General features: G+C 52.2%; 1 protein-coding gene across 4 annotated transcripts in view; it reads right to left on the bottom strand.

Annotated features, from left to right (window-relative positions):
- LOC142497836 (zonadhesin-like) overlaps positions 1-14,975 on the bottom strand; it is a 134,679-nt gene that overhangs the window by 44,714 nt on the left and 74,990 nt on the right. For all 4 annotated transcript variants that reach the window (XM_075606194.1, XM_075606195.1, XM_075606197.1 and 1 more), the window contains 8 exons: positions 11,272-11,316; positions 8,160-8,204; positions 6,647-6,835; positions 5,696-5,740; positions 4,182-4,370; positions 3,262-3,306; positions 1,415-1,603; positions 433-477 (listed from right to left, as the gene is read on the bottom strand). In XM_075606194.1, coding sequence (XP_075462309.1) covers positions 433-477; positions 1,415-1,603; positions 3,262-3,306; positions 4,182-4,370; positions 5,696-5,740; positions 6,647-6,835; positions 8,160-8,204; positions 11,272-11,316 — 792 coding nt within the window. The remainder of the gene's footprint in view (positions 1-432; positions 478-1,414; positions 1,604-3,261; positions 3,307-4,181; positions 4,371-5,695; positions 5,741-6,646; positions 6,836-8,159; positions 8,205-11,271; positions 11,317-14,975) is intronic.

The raw sequence follows: 14,975 nt of genomic DNA, 5'->3' as shown, positions 1-14,975 counted from the left end.
GGGGGAGAGAGGGGAAGGGGGAGAGTGGGGAAGGGGGAGAGTGGGGAAGGGGGAGAGTGGGGAAGGGGGAGAGAGGGGAAGGGGGAGAGAGGGGAAGGGGGAGAGAGGAGAAGGGGGAAAGAGGGGAAGGGGGTGAGAGGAAGAAAGGGGAAGGGGTGAGAGAAGTGGGAAGGGGGAAAGGAGAGAATGGGGGGAGGGAGAGAATGGAGGGACCCAGACACACAGACACACAGACACATCCCCGATCCAGCCAATGATACGCCCCTCCTTTAATAGTCATGCCCCCCGCTCCTGCTCTACAATTATCGCAGGACAGCCGAACGCTCATACTTGAAGATTTTGGTGTTACACACTGACACATGAATTCTAGTGTTTGCAGCATTGGTACAGTATGGTGTAAATACACTTATTCACTGTACAGTATATGCTTACTTGGTGGTTGGGCTGTTTGTTCATTCACCGGCAGGAATGGCAGACCTGCAAAACAGGAGAAATGTTTGCAAAAACAGAGAGAGAAGAGGGGAGAGGGAGGGGTGCAGGGGGGAGAAGGGTTAGAGGGAGTGGGGAGGGGTGTAGGGAGGGGAAGGGGGAAAGAGAAGAGGGAAGGGGGGCAGAGAGAGAGGAGAGAAGGGGGAGGGGGAGGAGAGGGGTGCAGGGGGAGAGAATGGAGGGAAGGGGGAAGGCAAGTATGGGGGAGAGGGGGAGGAGAGGGGTGCAGGGGGAGAGAATGGAGGGAAGGGAGGAAGGAGAGAAGGGGGAGAGGGAGGGAGATGCAGGGGGGGAGAGAATGGAGAGAAGGGGGATGGAGAGGAGGGGGAGGGGGGAGAGGGGGGACGTGAGGGGGGAGGAGATGGATGAAGTGGGGAGAGAATGGGGGGAAGGAGAGGAGGGGGAGGGGAAGGAGAGGAGGGGTGCATGGGAGAGAGAATGGAGAAAATGGGGGACGGAGAGAAGGGGGAGAGGGGGAGGTGGAGAGAGAGAGGAGGGAAGGGGGGAGAGAGAGGAGGGAAAGGGGTGGAGAGAGAGGAGGGAATGGGCAACATTAAAAAATCTCTAGTAGACATTATTTATGGACAATTTATTTAATTTTTTTTAATTAAAGGTGATAGGAGATTCTTTCTTTCACCTTTAAAAAAAGACTGGAAACCAGTATTGATTTTGAACAACAATTCTATTTCATGGCTAATTATGTTTGAGCCATTGAGGCTATCACCCTATAGTAAATAAACCATGAAGATGTATTGCTTTACAATGTAATACAGGCCTCATTTGAAGAGAACGAGATAAGTTGAGAAAGACTGAATGGGTAACAGGTACCACCAGTCACCTTAGTGTGGGTCTACACTGAAACACTTGTGTAAATACTTGTGTGGGACCCAGTTTACATTTTCCTATTAGTAGTAAGTAGTATTACCTTTGCTGACAGGACACTGGTCCTTTTTCACACAAGTAGAGGATCCCTCGGATAACAGTATGTATCCCTCATCACAGGCACATCGAGTATTGCATTTCAAATTGCAGAACGTAGGTGGGGACTGGTAATTATCACAGGTTATTGGGCAACTGGTATCACATGTATCAAAATGCATGTTAGGTGGACATTCTGTGGGAAGAGGTTACACATCACATAGATAACACATACAGATCTTCCCAGGACCAATCATTCATAACCCCTCAGTGAATCAGCCTCCTTGCCTTAGGCTGCGATTAAACAGAAAAACGCCTGTGGTGTCGCCCGTAGCGACATCACGCTGCGCAAAAACAAATTTTGAAAACGCATTAACTGTCTCCCGCTTTGCAGTAGCAAGCAGGGAGACAGCTGAATTTGGTATAGCCACTTATCACGTCTGTATGAAACTTGTTTTTGCCTCGCGCGGTGTCGCTACGGGCAACACCACAGCGTTTTTCTGTATTATCTCAGGCTGCGTCCACACAAGTGCTGAGTGCGCTTTGCGTGCGGTGCTTACCGAGTTTACTTCTTGCAATCTGTATCTTCCCATGTCCGCTCACGCGGCGAGCGCGCGCTCGTGCTCAGGCACGTACGCTCTCCCAAGTTTGGTGCTTGGGGAGACAGTTCAATTTGATTTTCGAGCTCAGAGTAGGGTCACAAGAAAGGAGAGAAGGGGGGGAGAGTGGTGCAAGGGGGTGGGAGAGAATGGAGAGAAGGGGGGAAGGAGAGAAGGAGGGAGAGAGAGGGGAAGTGGGTGAGAGAGGGGAAGTGAGTGAGAGAGGGGAAGGGAGGGAGAGAGGGAAGGGGGAGAGGGGAAGGTGGGGGAGAGAGAGGAGGGAATGGGGGAAGAAAGGAGCAGGGGGAAAGAGGAGCAGGGTGGGACTAGAGGGGTGCAGTGGGGGAGAGAATGAAGAGAAGGGGGAGAGAGGGGTCTGGGGGGAGGAGAGGGGAGCAGGGGGGAGAGAATGGAAGGAAGGGGGGTAGGAGAGAAGAGTGGAGAGAGGAGGGAAGGGGTGAGAGAGGAGGGAAGGGGGGAGAAGGTAAGGGGGGAGAAGGGAAGGGGGAGAGAGGGGAAGGGGGAGAGAGGGGAAGGGGGAGAGAGAGGGGAAGTGAGTGAGAGAGGGGAAGGGAGGGAGAGAGGGGAGGGGGAGAGGGGAAGGTGGGGGAGAGAGAGGTGGGAATGGGGGAAGAAAGGAGCAGGAGGAAAGAGGAGCAGGGTGGGACTAGAGGGGTGCAGTGGGGGAGAGAATGAAGAGAAGGGGGAGAGAGGGGCCTGGGGGAAGGAGAGGGGAGCAGGGGGGAGAGAATGGAAGGAAGGGGGGAAGGAGAGAATGGTGGAGAGAGGAGGGAAGGGGTGGAGAGAGGAGGGAAGGGGGGGAGAGGGGACGTGGGGGGAGACAGGAAGGGAGGAGAAGGCAAGGGGGGAGAGAGAGAGGAGGGAAGGGGGAGAGAGAGAAGGGAAGTGGGGAAACAGGAGGGAAGGGGGTGAGAGGAAGAAAGGGGAAGAGGTGAGAGAAGAGGGAAGGGGGGAAAGGAGAGAATGGGGGGAGGGAGAGAATGGAGGGAAAGTGGGAGGGAGAGAATGGAGGGACCCAGACACGCAGACACACAGACACATCCCCGATCCAGCCAATGACACGCCCCTCCTTTAATAGCCACGCCCCCCGCCCCTGCACTAAAATTATTGCAGGACAGCCGAACGCTCATGCTTGAAGATTTTGGTGTTACACACTGACACATTAATTCTAGTGTTTGCAGCATTGGTATGGTGTAAATACACTTATTCACTATACAGTACTGTATATGCTTACTTGGTGGTTGGGCTGTTTGTGCATTCATCAGCAGGAATGGCAGACCTGCAAAATAGGAGAAATGTTTGCAAAAACAGAGTGAGAAGAGGGGAGAGGGAGGGGTGCAGGGGGGGGAGAGGGGAAGGGGGGAAAGAGAAGAGGGAAGGGGGCAGAGAGAGAGGAGAGAAGGGGGAAGGAGAGGGGTGCAGGGGGAGAGAATGGAGGGAAGGGGGAAGGCGAGTATTGGGGAGAGGGGGAGGAGAGGGGTGCAGGGGGGAGAGAATGGAGGGAAGGGAGGAAGGAGAGAAGAGGGAGGGAGGGAGAGGAGGGGGAGGGTGGAGGAGAGGGGGAAGGAGAGGGGGAGGGGTGAGGAGATGGATGAAGTGGGGAGAGAATGGGGGGAAGGAGAGGAGGGGGAGAGGGGAGGAGAGGGGTGCAGGGGGGAGAAGGAGGGGAGGGGTGCAGGGGGGAGAGAATGGAGAGAATGGGGGACGGAGAGAAGGGGGGGGAGGGGGAGGGGGGAGAGAGGGAGGAAGGAAAGGGGTGGAGAGAGGAGGCAAGGGGCAACATTAAAAAATCTCAAGTAGACATTATTTAGAGACAATTTATTTAATTTTTTGTAATTAAAGGTGATGAGAGATTCTTTCTTTCGCCTTTAACAAAAGACTGGAGACCAGTATTGATTTTGAACAACAATTCTATTTCATGGGTAATTATGTTTGAGCCATTGAGGCTATCACCCTTTAGTGAATAAACCATGAAGATGTATTGCTTTGCAATGTTATACAGGCCTCACTTGAAGAGAACAAGATAAGTTGAGAAAGACTGAATGGGTCACAGGTACCACCAGTCACCTTAGTGTGGGTCTAGACTGAAATACTTGTGTAAATACTTGTGTGGGACCCAGTTTACATTTTCCTATTAGTAATAAGTAGTATTACCTTTGCTGACAGGACACTGGTCCTTTTTCACACAAGTAGAGGACCCCTCGGATAACAGTATGTATCCCTCATCACAGGCACATCGAGCATTGCATTTTAAATTGCAGACCATAGGTGGGAAACGGTAATTCTGACAGGTTATTGGGCAACTGGTATCACATGTATCAAAATGCATGTTAGGTGGACATTCTGTGGGAAGAGGTTACACATCACATAAATAACACATACAGATCTTCCCAGGACCAATCATTCATAACCCCCAGTGAAGCAGCCTCCTTGGCTTAGGCTGTGATTATACAGAAAAACGCCTGTGGTGTCGCCCGTAGCGATATCACGCTGCGCAAAAACAAATTTTGAAAACGCATTAACTGTCTCCCGCTTTGCAGTAGCAAGCGAGGAGACAGCTGAATTTGTAATAGCCACTTATCATGTATGTATGAAACTTGTTTTTTGCCTCGCGCGGTGTCGCTACGGGCAACACCACAGCGTTTTTCTGTATTATCTCAGGCTGCGTCCACACAAGTGCTGAGTGCGCTTTGCGTGCGGTGCTTGCCGAGTTTACTTCTTGCAATCTGTATCTTCCCGTATCCGTTCACGCGGCGAGCGAGCGCTCGTGCTCAGGCACGTACGCTCTCCCAAGTTTGGTGCTTGGGGAGACAGTTCACTTTGATTTTCGAGCTCAGAGCAGGGTCACAAGAAAGGAGAGAAGGGGGGGGAGAGAAAGGAGAGAAGGGAGGAAGGAGAGAAGGGGGGGAGAGAGGGGAAGTGGGGGAAAGAGGGGAAGGGGGGAGATAGGGGAAGGGGGGAGAGAGGGGAAGTGGGGGAAAGAGGGGAAGGGGGGAGAGAGGGGAAGGGGGAGAGAGGGGAGGGGGAGAGAGGATAAGGGGGGGAGAGAGGGGAAGGGGGGGAGAGAGAGGAGGGAATGGGGGGAGAAAGGAGCAGGGGGAAAGAGGAGCAGGGTGGGACTAGAGGGGTGCAGTGGGGGAGAAAATGAAGAGAAGGGGGGAGAGATGGGCCTGGGGGGAGAAGAGGAGAGCCGGGGGGAGGGAATGGAAGGAAGGAGAGAAGGGTGGAGAGAGGAGGGAAGGGGGGAGAGGGTAAGGGGGGAGAATAGAAGGGAGAGAGAGGGGAAGGGGAAGAGAGGGGAAGGGGGAAGAGGGGAGAGAGAGGAGGGAAGGGGGAGAGAGAGGAGGGAAGTGGGGAAACAGGAGGGAAGTGGGTGAGAGGAAGAAAGGGGAAGGGGTGAGAGAAGTGGGAAGGGGGGAAAGGAGAGAATGGGGGGAGAGAATGGAGGGATCCAGACACGCAGACAAACAGACATATGACATATGATCCAGCCAATGACATGCCCCCCCTTTAATAGCCACGCACCCCGCTCCTGCTCTACAATTATCGCAGGACAGCCGAACGCTCATGCTTGAAGATTTTGGTGTTAAACACTGACACATGAATTTTAGTGTTTGCAGCATTGGTATGGTGTAAATACACTTATTCACCATACAGTATATGCTTACTTGGTGGTTGGGCTGTTTGTCCATTCACCGGCAGGAATGGCAGACCTGCAAAACAGGAGAAATGTTTGCAAAAACAGAGAGAAGAGGGGAGAAGGAGGGGTACAGGGGGAGAAGGGTTAGAGAGAGTGGGGAGGGTTGTAAGGGGGGGGGAGAGGGGAAGAGGGAAAAGAGAAGATGGAAGGTGGGCAGAGAGAGAGGAGAGGAGAGGGGTGCAGGGGGAGAGAATGGAGGGAAAGGGGAAGGCAAGTATGGGGGAGAGGGGGAGGATAGGGGTGCAGGGGTAAGAAAATGGAGGGAAGGGAGGAAGGAGAGAAGGGGGAGAGGGAGGGAGAGGGGTGCAGGGGGGGAGAGAATGGAGAGAAGGGGGATGGAGAGGAGGGGGGGGAGGAGGAGAGGGGAAGGAGAGGGGGATGGGGGAGGAGATGGATGAAGTGGGGAGAGAATGGGGGGAAGGAGAGGAGGGGAAGGAGAGGAGGGGTTCAGGGGAGAGAGAATGGAGAGAATGGGGGACGGAGAGAAGGGGGGAGAGGGGGAGAGAGAGAGGAGGGAAAGGGGTGGAGAGAGGAGGGAAGGGGCAACATTAAAAAATCTCTAGTAGACATTATTTAGAGATAATTTATTTAATTTTTTTAATTAAAGGTGATGGGAGATTCTTTCTTTCGCCTTTAACAAAAGACTGGAAACCAGTATTGATTTTGAACAACAATTCTATTTCATGGGTAATTATGTTTGAGCCATTGAGGCTATCGCCCTTTAGTGAATAAACCATGAAGATGTATTGCTTTGCAATATTATACAGGCCTCACTTGAAGAGAACGAGATAAGTTGAGAAAGACTGAATGGGTCACAGGTACAACCTGTCACCTTAATGTGGGTCTAGACTGAAATACTTGTGTAAATACTTGTGTGGGACCCAGTTTACATTTTCCTATTAGTAGTAAGTAGTATTACCTTTGCTGACAGGACACTGGTCCTTTTTCACACAAGTAGAGGATCCCTCGGATAACAGTATGTATCCCTCATCACAGGCACATCCCGGATTGCAATCCATGGTGCAGACCTCAGGTGGGGACTGGTAATTCTGACAGGTTATTGGGCAACTGCCATCACATGGCGCAAAATGCATGTTAGGTGGACATTCTGTGGGAAGAGGTTACACATCACATAAATAACACATACAGATCTTCCCAGGACCAATCATTCATAACCCCTCAGTGAAGCAGCCTCCTTGCCTTAGGCTGCGACTATACAGAAAAACTCCTGTTGTGTCGCCCGTAGCGACATCACGCGACGCAAAAATTTTTTTGAAAACGCATTAACTGTCTCCCGCTTTGCAGTAGCAAGCGGGGAGACAGCTGAATTTGGTATAGCCACTTATCACGTATGTATGAAACTTGTTTTTTGCCTCGCGCGGTGTCTCTATGGGCGACACCACAGCGTTTTTCTGTGTAATCTTAGCCTTAGGCTGCGTCCACACAAGTGCTGAGTGCGCTTGGCGTGCGGCGCTTGCAGAGTTTACTTCTTGCAATCTGTATCTTCCCGTATCGCTCACGCGGCGAGCGCTCGCTCGTGCTCAGGCACGTACGCTCTCCCAAGCATGGTGCTTGGGGAGATAGTTCAATTTGACTTTCGAGCTCAGAGCAGGGTCACAAGAAAGGAGAGAAGGGGGGAGAGAGGAGTAGTGGGGGTGAGAGGGGAGTGGGGGAAGGGGGAGAGGGGAAGGGGGGAGAAGGGAAGGGGGAGAGAGAGGGGAAGGGGGAGAGGGAATGGGGGGAGAAAGGAGCAGGGGGAAAGAGGAGCAGGGTGGGAATAGAGGGGTGCAATGGGGGAGAGAATGAAGAGAAGGGGGAGAGATGGGAGCAAAGGGGAGGAGAGGGGAGTCGGGGGGAGAGAATGGAAGGAATGGGGGAAGGAGAGAAAGGTGGAGAGAGGAGGGAAGGGTTGGAGAGAGCAGGGAAAGGGGTGAGAGGAAGGAAGGGGAGAGAAAAGAGGTAAGGGGGGAGAGATGAGGGAAGGTGGGAGAGAGGGGAAGTGGGGGGAGAAGAGAAGGGGGGAGGGAGGGGAAGGAGGGGAGAGAGAGGAGGGAAGTGGGTAGAGAGGAGGGAAAGGTGAAGGGGGGAGAAGAGGGAAGGGGGGAAAGGAGAGAATGGGGGAGGGAGAGAATGGAGGAGAGCGGGTGAGGGAGAGAATGGAAGGGGAAGAGGGGTGGGGGAGGATGGAGGGAAAGGGGGAGGGAGAGAATGGAGGGACACAGACACGCAGACACACAGACACAGCCCCGATACAGCCAATGATACGCCCCTCCTTTAATAGCCACGCCCCCCACTCCTGCACTAAAATTATTGTAGGACAGCCGAACGCTCATGCTTGAAGATTTTGGTGTTACACACTGACACATAAATTCTAGTGTTTGCAGCATTGGTATGGTGTAAATACACTTATTCACTATACAGTATATGCTTACTTGGTAGTTGGGCTATTTGTCCATTCACCGGCAGGAATGGCAGAGCTGCAAAACAGGAGAAATGTTTGCAAAAACACAGAGAGAAGGGGGAGAGGGAGGGGGAGGGGTGCAGGGGGGAGAGGGGTTAGAGGGAGTGGGGAGGGGTGTAGGGGGGAGAGAGGGGAAGGGGGGAAATAGAAGAGGGAAAGGGGGCAGAGAGAGAGGAGAGATAGGGGGAGAAAGGACAGGAGGGGGAGAGAGGTGGGAGGAAAAGTGCAGTGGGAGAGAATGGAGGTAAGGGGAAAGGCGAGTGGGGGAATGAGGGGGAGGAGAGGGGTGCAGGGGGGAGAGAATGGAGGGAAGGGAAGGAGAGAAGGGGAGAGGGAGGGAGAGGGGTGCAGGGGGGGAGAGAAGGGGGACGGAGAGGAGGGGGAGGAGAGGTGTAGAGGGGAGGAGATGGATGCAGTAGGGAGAGCGATGGAGGGAAGGGGGGAAGGTGAGGAGGGGGGGAGAGGGTTGCAGGGGGGAGAGGAAAGAGGGGAGGGGTGCAGGGGGGAGAGAATGGGGGACGGAGAGAAGTGGGGATAGGGGGAGGGGGGGAGAGAGAGATGAGGGATAGAGTGTGGAGGGAATGGGGAGAGAGAGAGGAGGGAAAGGGTGGAGAGAGAGGAGGGAAGGGGGAACATTAAAAAATCTCTAGTAGACATTAGAGACAATTTATTTAATTTTTTTAATTAAAGGTGATAGGAGATTCTTTCTTTCGCCTTTAACAAAAGACTGGAAACCAGTATTGATTTTGAACAACAATTCTATTTCATGGCTAATTATGTTTGAGCCATTGAGGCTATCACCCTATAGTGAATAAACCATGGAGATGTATTGCTTTGCAATGTAATACAGGCCTCATTTGAAGAGAAGGAGATATGTCCTGGAACTAGATTCCATATTCCTCTGTCTCCCCTTTCAGTTTATGGGATTCTTTTCTCCCTTGTTCAGTTGCCTGTTATTTCCCCTGTTCCAGCAGCTTGCTACATGTGAAAGAGCAACATTTTGCTACACTTGTTGTTTACTTAGACATTTCAGTGAGTTGCTATTGCAACCTCAGCCTTTCCCTCAGATTGGGTTAGTCTGCCTTCTCTACAGACTATCATGTTACCCAGAATACACTCACACTTCCTTTTCCACCTTCATCACTGGCTGAGTGAGTACCTTCTGTAATTGCTATAGTGGCAGGGCCTTATCCTTTTCATCTGCCCTTACTACAAATCACCCACAGAGAGACATTATTCCAACACAAACATCTCATCCACAAGTGCCTGTCTTTATTGCTGCTTTCCCTCAATAAAGTGAAGAAAATATACAGGACATGTGTTTTGGAAAGAGGGCTGAGTTGAAGCTAGCTGGGTTCATTCATACCTCCAGACATGACCCAGGATCCACAATAGTGAAAAGGAAGACCGTGTGTCTTGGAGATATACATACAGGAGCTGCTACTCTAGACTTTGTACTATCACATAGCAGTCTCTGGACACAGCCTTAGGCCGAGTCAATAGAAGGACAGGCCATGCTGAGCCTCACGGGCGCTTAGCGCTGAGCCCCTGCATCCTCAATGAGGATGCCTTGAGAGGGGGCTCAAGCAACCGTCCGCAAGCGTGCTGACGAGTTGGAGTTTTCAGCCGAGCGCCAAGCTGTTTTTCAGTGCGCTGTCGGCTGAAAATCTCCAATCACAGCACAGCAGTGTCAACGTCACGGCGCCGTGACGTTGACGTCAGTGCAGCGACGTCATTGCCCCGCCTCCAACCACCTCCCCCCGGCTCCGATCGCACCCGCTGGCTCGCCTGTATGGGCATGAAATCGCGCAGATTTCAGCAGGCAAGCCTCAGCTTCAGCGTGGCTCGGATCTCCTCACCCCTCTATGGCCCGGGCCTTACAAACAGCCTGCAGCTCACACAAAGGCAGCAGCACTGGAGTCAGACTGCAATATACACAGAAATTTGATTGCTCTTTTCTGTCTTTGAGCCCACTCTCTGCACAGCTCCATAGTGAAGAGCTACCATCTCACCTACCCCTGCGCACATCTCCCGGCTAGCGCCACCAAGGGCCACACCACCGGACACCCACCAGGACACGGGTCAGAGCCACCGGACACCTGTGAGTACAGCTACCTCTACGCTGAACGCTGCAGGACACCGCTCGGCATCATCTGAGACAGTCGCCCATCGCTGACACAGGTAACAGACCACACGCCACACGCACTGGCTAAAGGCCTACACACACCTACAGCATGGCAGAACTCAGAGCCTCACCAGATATCACGCTGGAGAGTGACCACTCAGACACAGAGACCGGTGCGCAACTGCAACAGGCGCAGGCAGACGCAAGGCCTAAACGGAAAGTCACACTGACACAAAAGGCCCGCTAAAAATATGAGACTGACATTGAAGCGCACCGCGCTAAATTAGAGTTGGCCTGGGAAACAACCACACTTGGGATACGCAATGTCGCCGGCGCTGGTAACAATGTACAACAGCTCGAGCAGGCAATAACTCAATTGAAGATAGATCACTCGCGCTACCAAGCACTGTCACAGGCATATTTCACCTATCTAACAAGAACTAACACGGAAGATAGCATACGAGAACGCGACCTGCAAAGGCGATCGACCTAGAACGTGATGGCATCGTGCAGACCGCCATCACTGACGCCCAAAGCGAGAGAAAAGAGCTCCTCCTGGAAACCGCATCACAGCGCTCAAGCGCATCCAGGCATTCATCAAGGTCAGCAAGATCAGCACAATCTCATGTGTCTAGCGCAAGCACAAACGCCACCAAGGCGCGAGCCTCCGCAGAAGCTGCATGTGCCAGGGCCGCATACGCTCAGAAAGAGGCAGCCATGAAACTAAAAAGGGCCCGCTAAGAAGAGGAGGAGCAGACAGCCGCCGCCATTGCCGCTGCAGCCAATGACACGCCCCTCCTTTAATAGCCACGCCCCCCACTCCTGCACTAAAATTATTGCAGGACAGCTGAACGCTCATGCTTGAAGATTTTGGTGTTACACACTGACACATGAATTCTAGTGTTTGCAGCATTGGTATGGTGTAAATACACTTATTCACTATACAGTATATGCTTACTTGGTGGTTGGGCTATTTGTCCATTCACCGGCAGGAATGGCAGACCTGCAAAACAGGAGAAATGTTTGCAAAAACAGAGAGAGAAGGGGGAGAGGGAGGGGGAGGGGTGCAGGGGGGAGAGGGGTTAGAGGGAGTGGGGAGGGGTGTAGGGGGGGAGAGAGGGGAAGGGGGGAAAGAGAAGAGGGAAAGGGGGCAGAGAGAGAGGAGAGATAGGGGGAGAATGGACAGGAGGGGAGAGAGGTGGGAGGAAAAGTGCAGTGGGAGGGAAGGGGGAAGGCGAGTAGGGGGGAGAGGGGGAGGAGAGGGGTGCAGGGGGGAGAGAATGGAGGGAAGAGAGGAAGGAGAGAAGGGGGAGAGGGAGGGAGAGGGGTGCAGGGGGGGAGAGAAGGGGGACGGAGAGGAGGGGGAGGAGAGGGGTAGGGGGGAGGAGATGGATGCAGTGGGGAGAGAATGGAGGGAAGGGGGGAAGGAGAGGAGAGGGTTGCAGGGGGGAGAGGAAGGAGGGGAGGGGTGCAGGGGGGAGAGAATGGGGGACTGAGAGAAGTGGGGATAGGGGGAGGGGGAGAGAGAGATGAGGGAGAGAGTGAGGAGGGAAGGGGGAGAGAGAGGAGGGAAAGGGTGGAGAGAGAGGAGGGAAGGGGGAACATTAAAAAATCTCTAGTAGACATTAGAGACAATTTATTTCATTTTTTTAATTAAAGGTGATGGGAGATTCTTTCTTTCGCCTTTAACAAAAGACTGGAAACCAGTATTGATTTTGAACAACAATTCTATTTCATGGCTAATTATGTTTGAGCCATTGAGGCTATCACCCTATAGTGAATAAACCATGAAGATGTATTGCTTTGCAATGTAATACAGGCCTCATTTGAAGAGAAGGAGATATGTCCTGGAACTAGATTCCATATTCCTCTGTCTCCCCTTTCAGTTTATGGGATTCATTTCTCCCTTGTTCAGTTGCCTGTTATTTCCCCTGTTCCAGCAGCTTGCTGCATGTGAAAGAGCAACATTTTGCTACACTTGTTGTTTACTTAGACATTTCAGTGAGTTGCTATAGCAACCTTAGCCTTTCCCTCAGATTGGGTTAGTCTGCCTTCTCCCCCTCTGTCTACAGATGGTCTTGTTACCCAGAATACACTCACACTTCCTTTTCCACCTTCATCACTGGCTGAGTGAGTACCTTCTGTAATTGCTCTAGTGGCAGGGCCTTATCCTTTTCATCCGCCCTTACTACAAATCACCCACAGAGAGACATTATTCCAACACAAACATCTCATCCACAAGTGCCTGTCTTTATTGCTGCTTTCCCTTAATAAAGTGAAGAAAATATACCGGACTTGTTGTGTTTTGGAAAGAGGGCTGAGTTGAAGCTAGCTGGGTTCATTCATAGCTCCAGACATGACCCAGGATCCAGAATAGTGAAAAGGAAGACTGTGTGCCTTACAGACACTTACAGGAGCTGCTACTCTAAGACTTTATGATAACACAGAGCAGTCTCTGCAGACTGACAAGCAGCAAGCAGCTTACACTGCACACGCAGCTTTGCAGACAGAAAGTTCATAACACACTTCACAGTTTCTCAGTGAGGAGCTACCATCTCACCTACCCCCTGCGCACGTCTCCCGGCTAGCGCCACCAAGGACCACGCCACCGGACACCCGCCAGGACACGGGTCAGAGCCACCGGACACCTGTGAGTACAGCTACCCCTACGCTGAATGCAGCAGGACGCCGCTCGGCATCATCTGAGACAATCACCCATCGCTGACACAGGTAAAAGACCACACGCACTGGCTAAAGGCCTACACACACCTACAGCATGGCAGAACTCAGAGCCTCACCAGACATCACGCAGGAGAGTGATCACTCAGACACAGAGACCGCTGCCCAACTGCAACACGCGCAGGCAGACACAAGGCCCAAACGGACAGTCACACTGACACAAAAGGCCCGCGAAAAATACGAGACTGAAATTGAAGCGCACCGCGCTAAATTAGAGTTGGCCTGTGACACTACCATACTTGGGATACGCAATGTCGCCGGCGCTGGCAATTCTGTACAACAGCTCGAGCAGGCAATAACTCAATTAAAGATAGGAAAAAGAAAAAATGTGAACAAGCGCTAAAGATTAAAACACCAATGTGACAAGTAAAAATACAAAATGTAATGGCTGCCTAGTAATACTGTCAGTACTAACAGAAAATACTTGGAAACAAAGAAAAAAAAACCTGGCGCCAAAAGTTCAATGGATAGTCCTGTACTCCACAAAGTGACTGTGTCACCTGCCCTACGCGTTTCGTAGACGTTACTCTACTTCCTCAGGGGCTACCTGAAACGCATAGGGCAGGTGACACAGTCACTTTGTGTTTGGTACTGGACTATTTTGGGACACTTGGTACGGTTTTGAGCCCCATTGCAGCTGTTAGTTCTTGGCATACAGGACGCACACACTGTCCCTTTAAGGGCACGGGCGCGCAGAGACAGCCTGTGGAACGGAGGAGGAAGTGAGGAGAGCGGCCTCACGTGGAGTAGAGCTGTGAGCCCCACGAGCGGGCCTCCGTCACTGCCACTGTTCCTGGTAACCCCTGGAGGGAGGGTCAGCACGAGAGTCGCGGCGCAGTAGGAATAACATCTCTGCTAAGACATCAACAGCACCCAGAGGACTCTATGTTGCAATGCGAGTATATGCCTTGCTGCTTGTAAGTTGGGCTCAGATTTTTCCCATCTGGATGACCAGCGGTGTTCCATTCTGTCCATACCATTTTATGGCATTGTTCTTTTTATTTAATAAATAGTTTTTATAGTCACTAGGAGTCTCTATGTTGTATGTGTAGTGTAGACCTGTTTTAACCCTGCAGAGTTGCACTATGATCTGTGTTTGTTTGTGTTTTTTCCCTTACATGGCCTGTCAAGCAAGTGTGCTGATCCCCTGAGGAGTACAGGACTATCCATTGAACTTTTGGCTCCAGGTTTTTTGTTTTTTTTCAATTAAAGATAGACCACTCATGCTACCAAGGGCTGTCAGAGGCATACATCACTTACTTGGCCAGGGCTAACACCGGCGAAAGCCTGCAAGAAAGGGACTTACAGCACAATATTGACTTGACACGTGACAGCCGCATACGAACCGCCATCGCAGACGTCCAAAGCGAGAGAAAAGAGCTCCTCCTGGAGACTGCATCGCAGCGCTCAAGCACATCCAGACACTCATCAAGGTCAGCAAGATCAGCGCAATCTAACGTGTCCAGTGCAAGCACAAACGCTACCAAGGCGCGAGCCGCCGCAGAGGCCGCACGTGCCAGGGCCGAATATAGTCGGAGAGAGGCAGCCGTAAGAGCAGGAAGAGCGCACATAGAAGAGGAGGAGCAGGCAGCCACCGCTAATGCTGCAGCCGCCGCTAATGCCGCCGCCGCAGCCACTACGCGTAAGAAAGCCGAATTTGATGCGCAACTAGAGGCACTTAATCAAGAGAAGGAAGCCGCCGCCGCTATAGCCCAAGCTGAAGTCCTAGAAGCAGCCGCGCAACAGGACGGCAGGGAGCAACCGTACAGACGGATAGCCTCAGAAGATCCAGCCCAATGTACTGAAGACTACGTAAGGAGCCTCTTCAGTATAAACACCAGTGCACCATCTCAACACAGAGGGAGTGACTCCACAGACATCGAAGACTTGCTAGCTCCACGAGGAGAAGATGCTGTTCCTTCA

The sequence above is a fragment of the Ascaphus truei genome, chromosome 6 (assembly GCF_040206685.1).
Source record: "Ascaphus truei isolate aAscTru1 chromosome 6, aAscTru1.hap1, whole genome shotgun sequence".
Lineage (NCBI taxonomy): Eukaryota > Metazoa > Chordata > Amphibia > Anura > Ascaphidae > Ascaphus > Ascaphus truei.
Note: the sequence above shows the minus strand (reverse complement) of the source record. Positions and strands in the feature narration are given on the sequence as shown.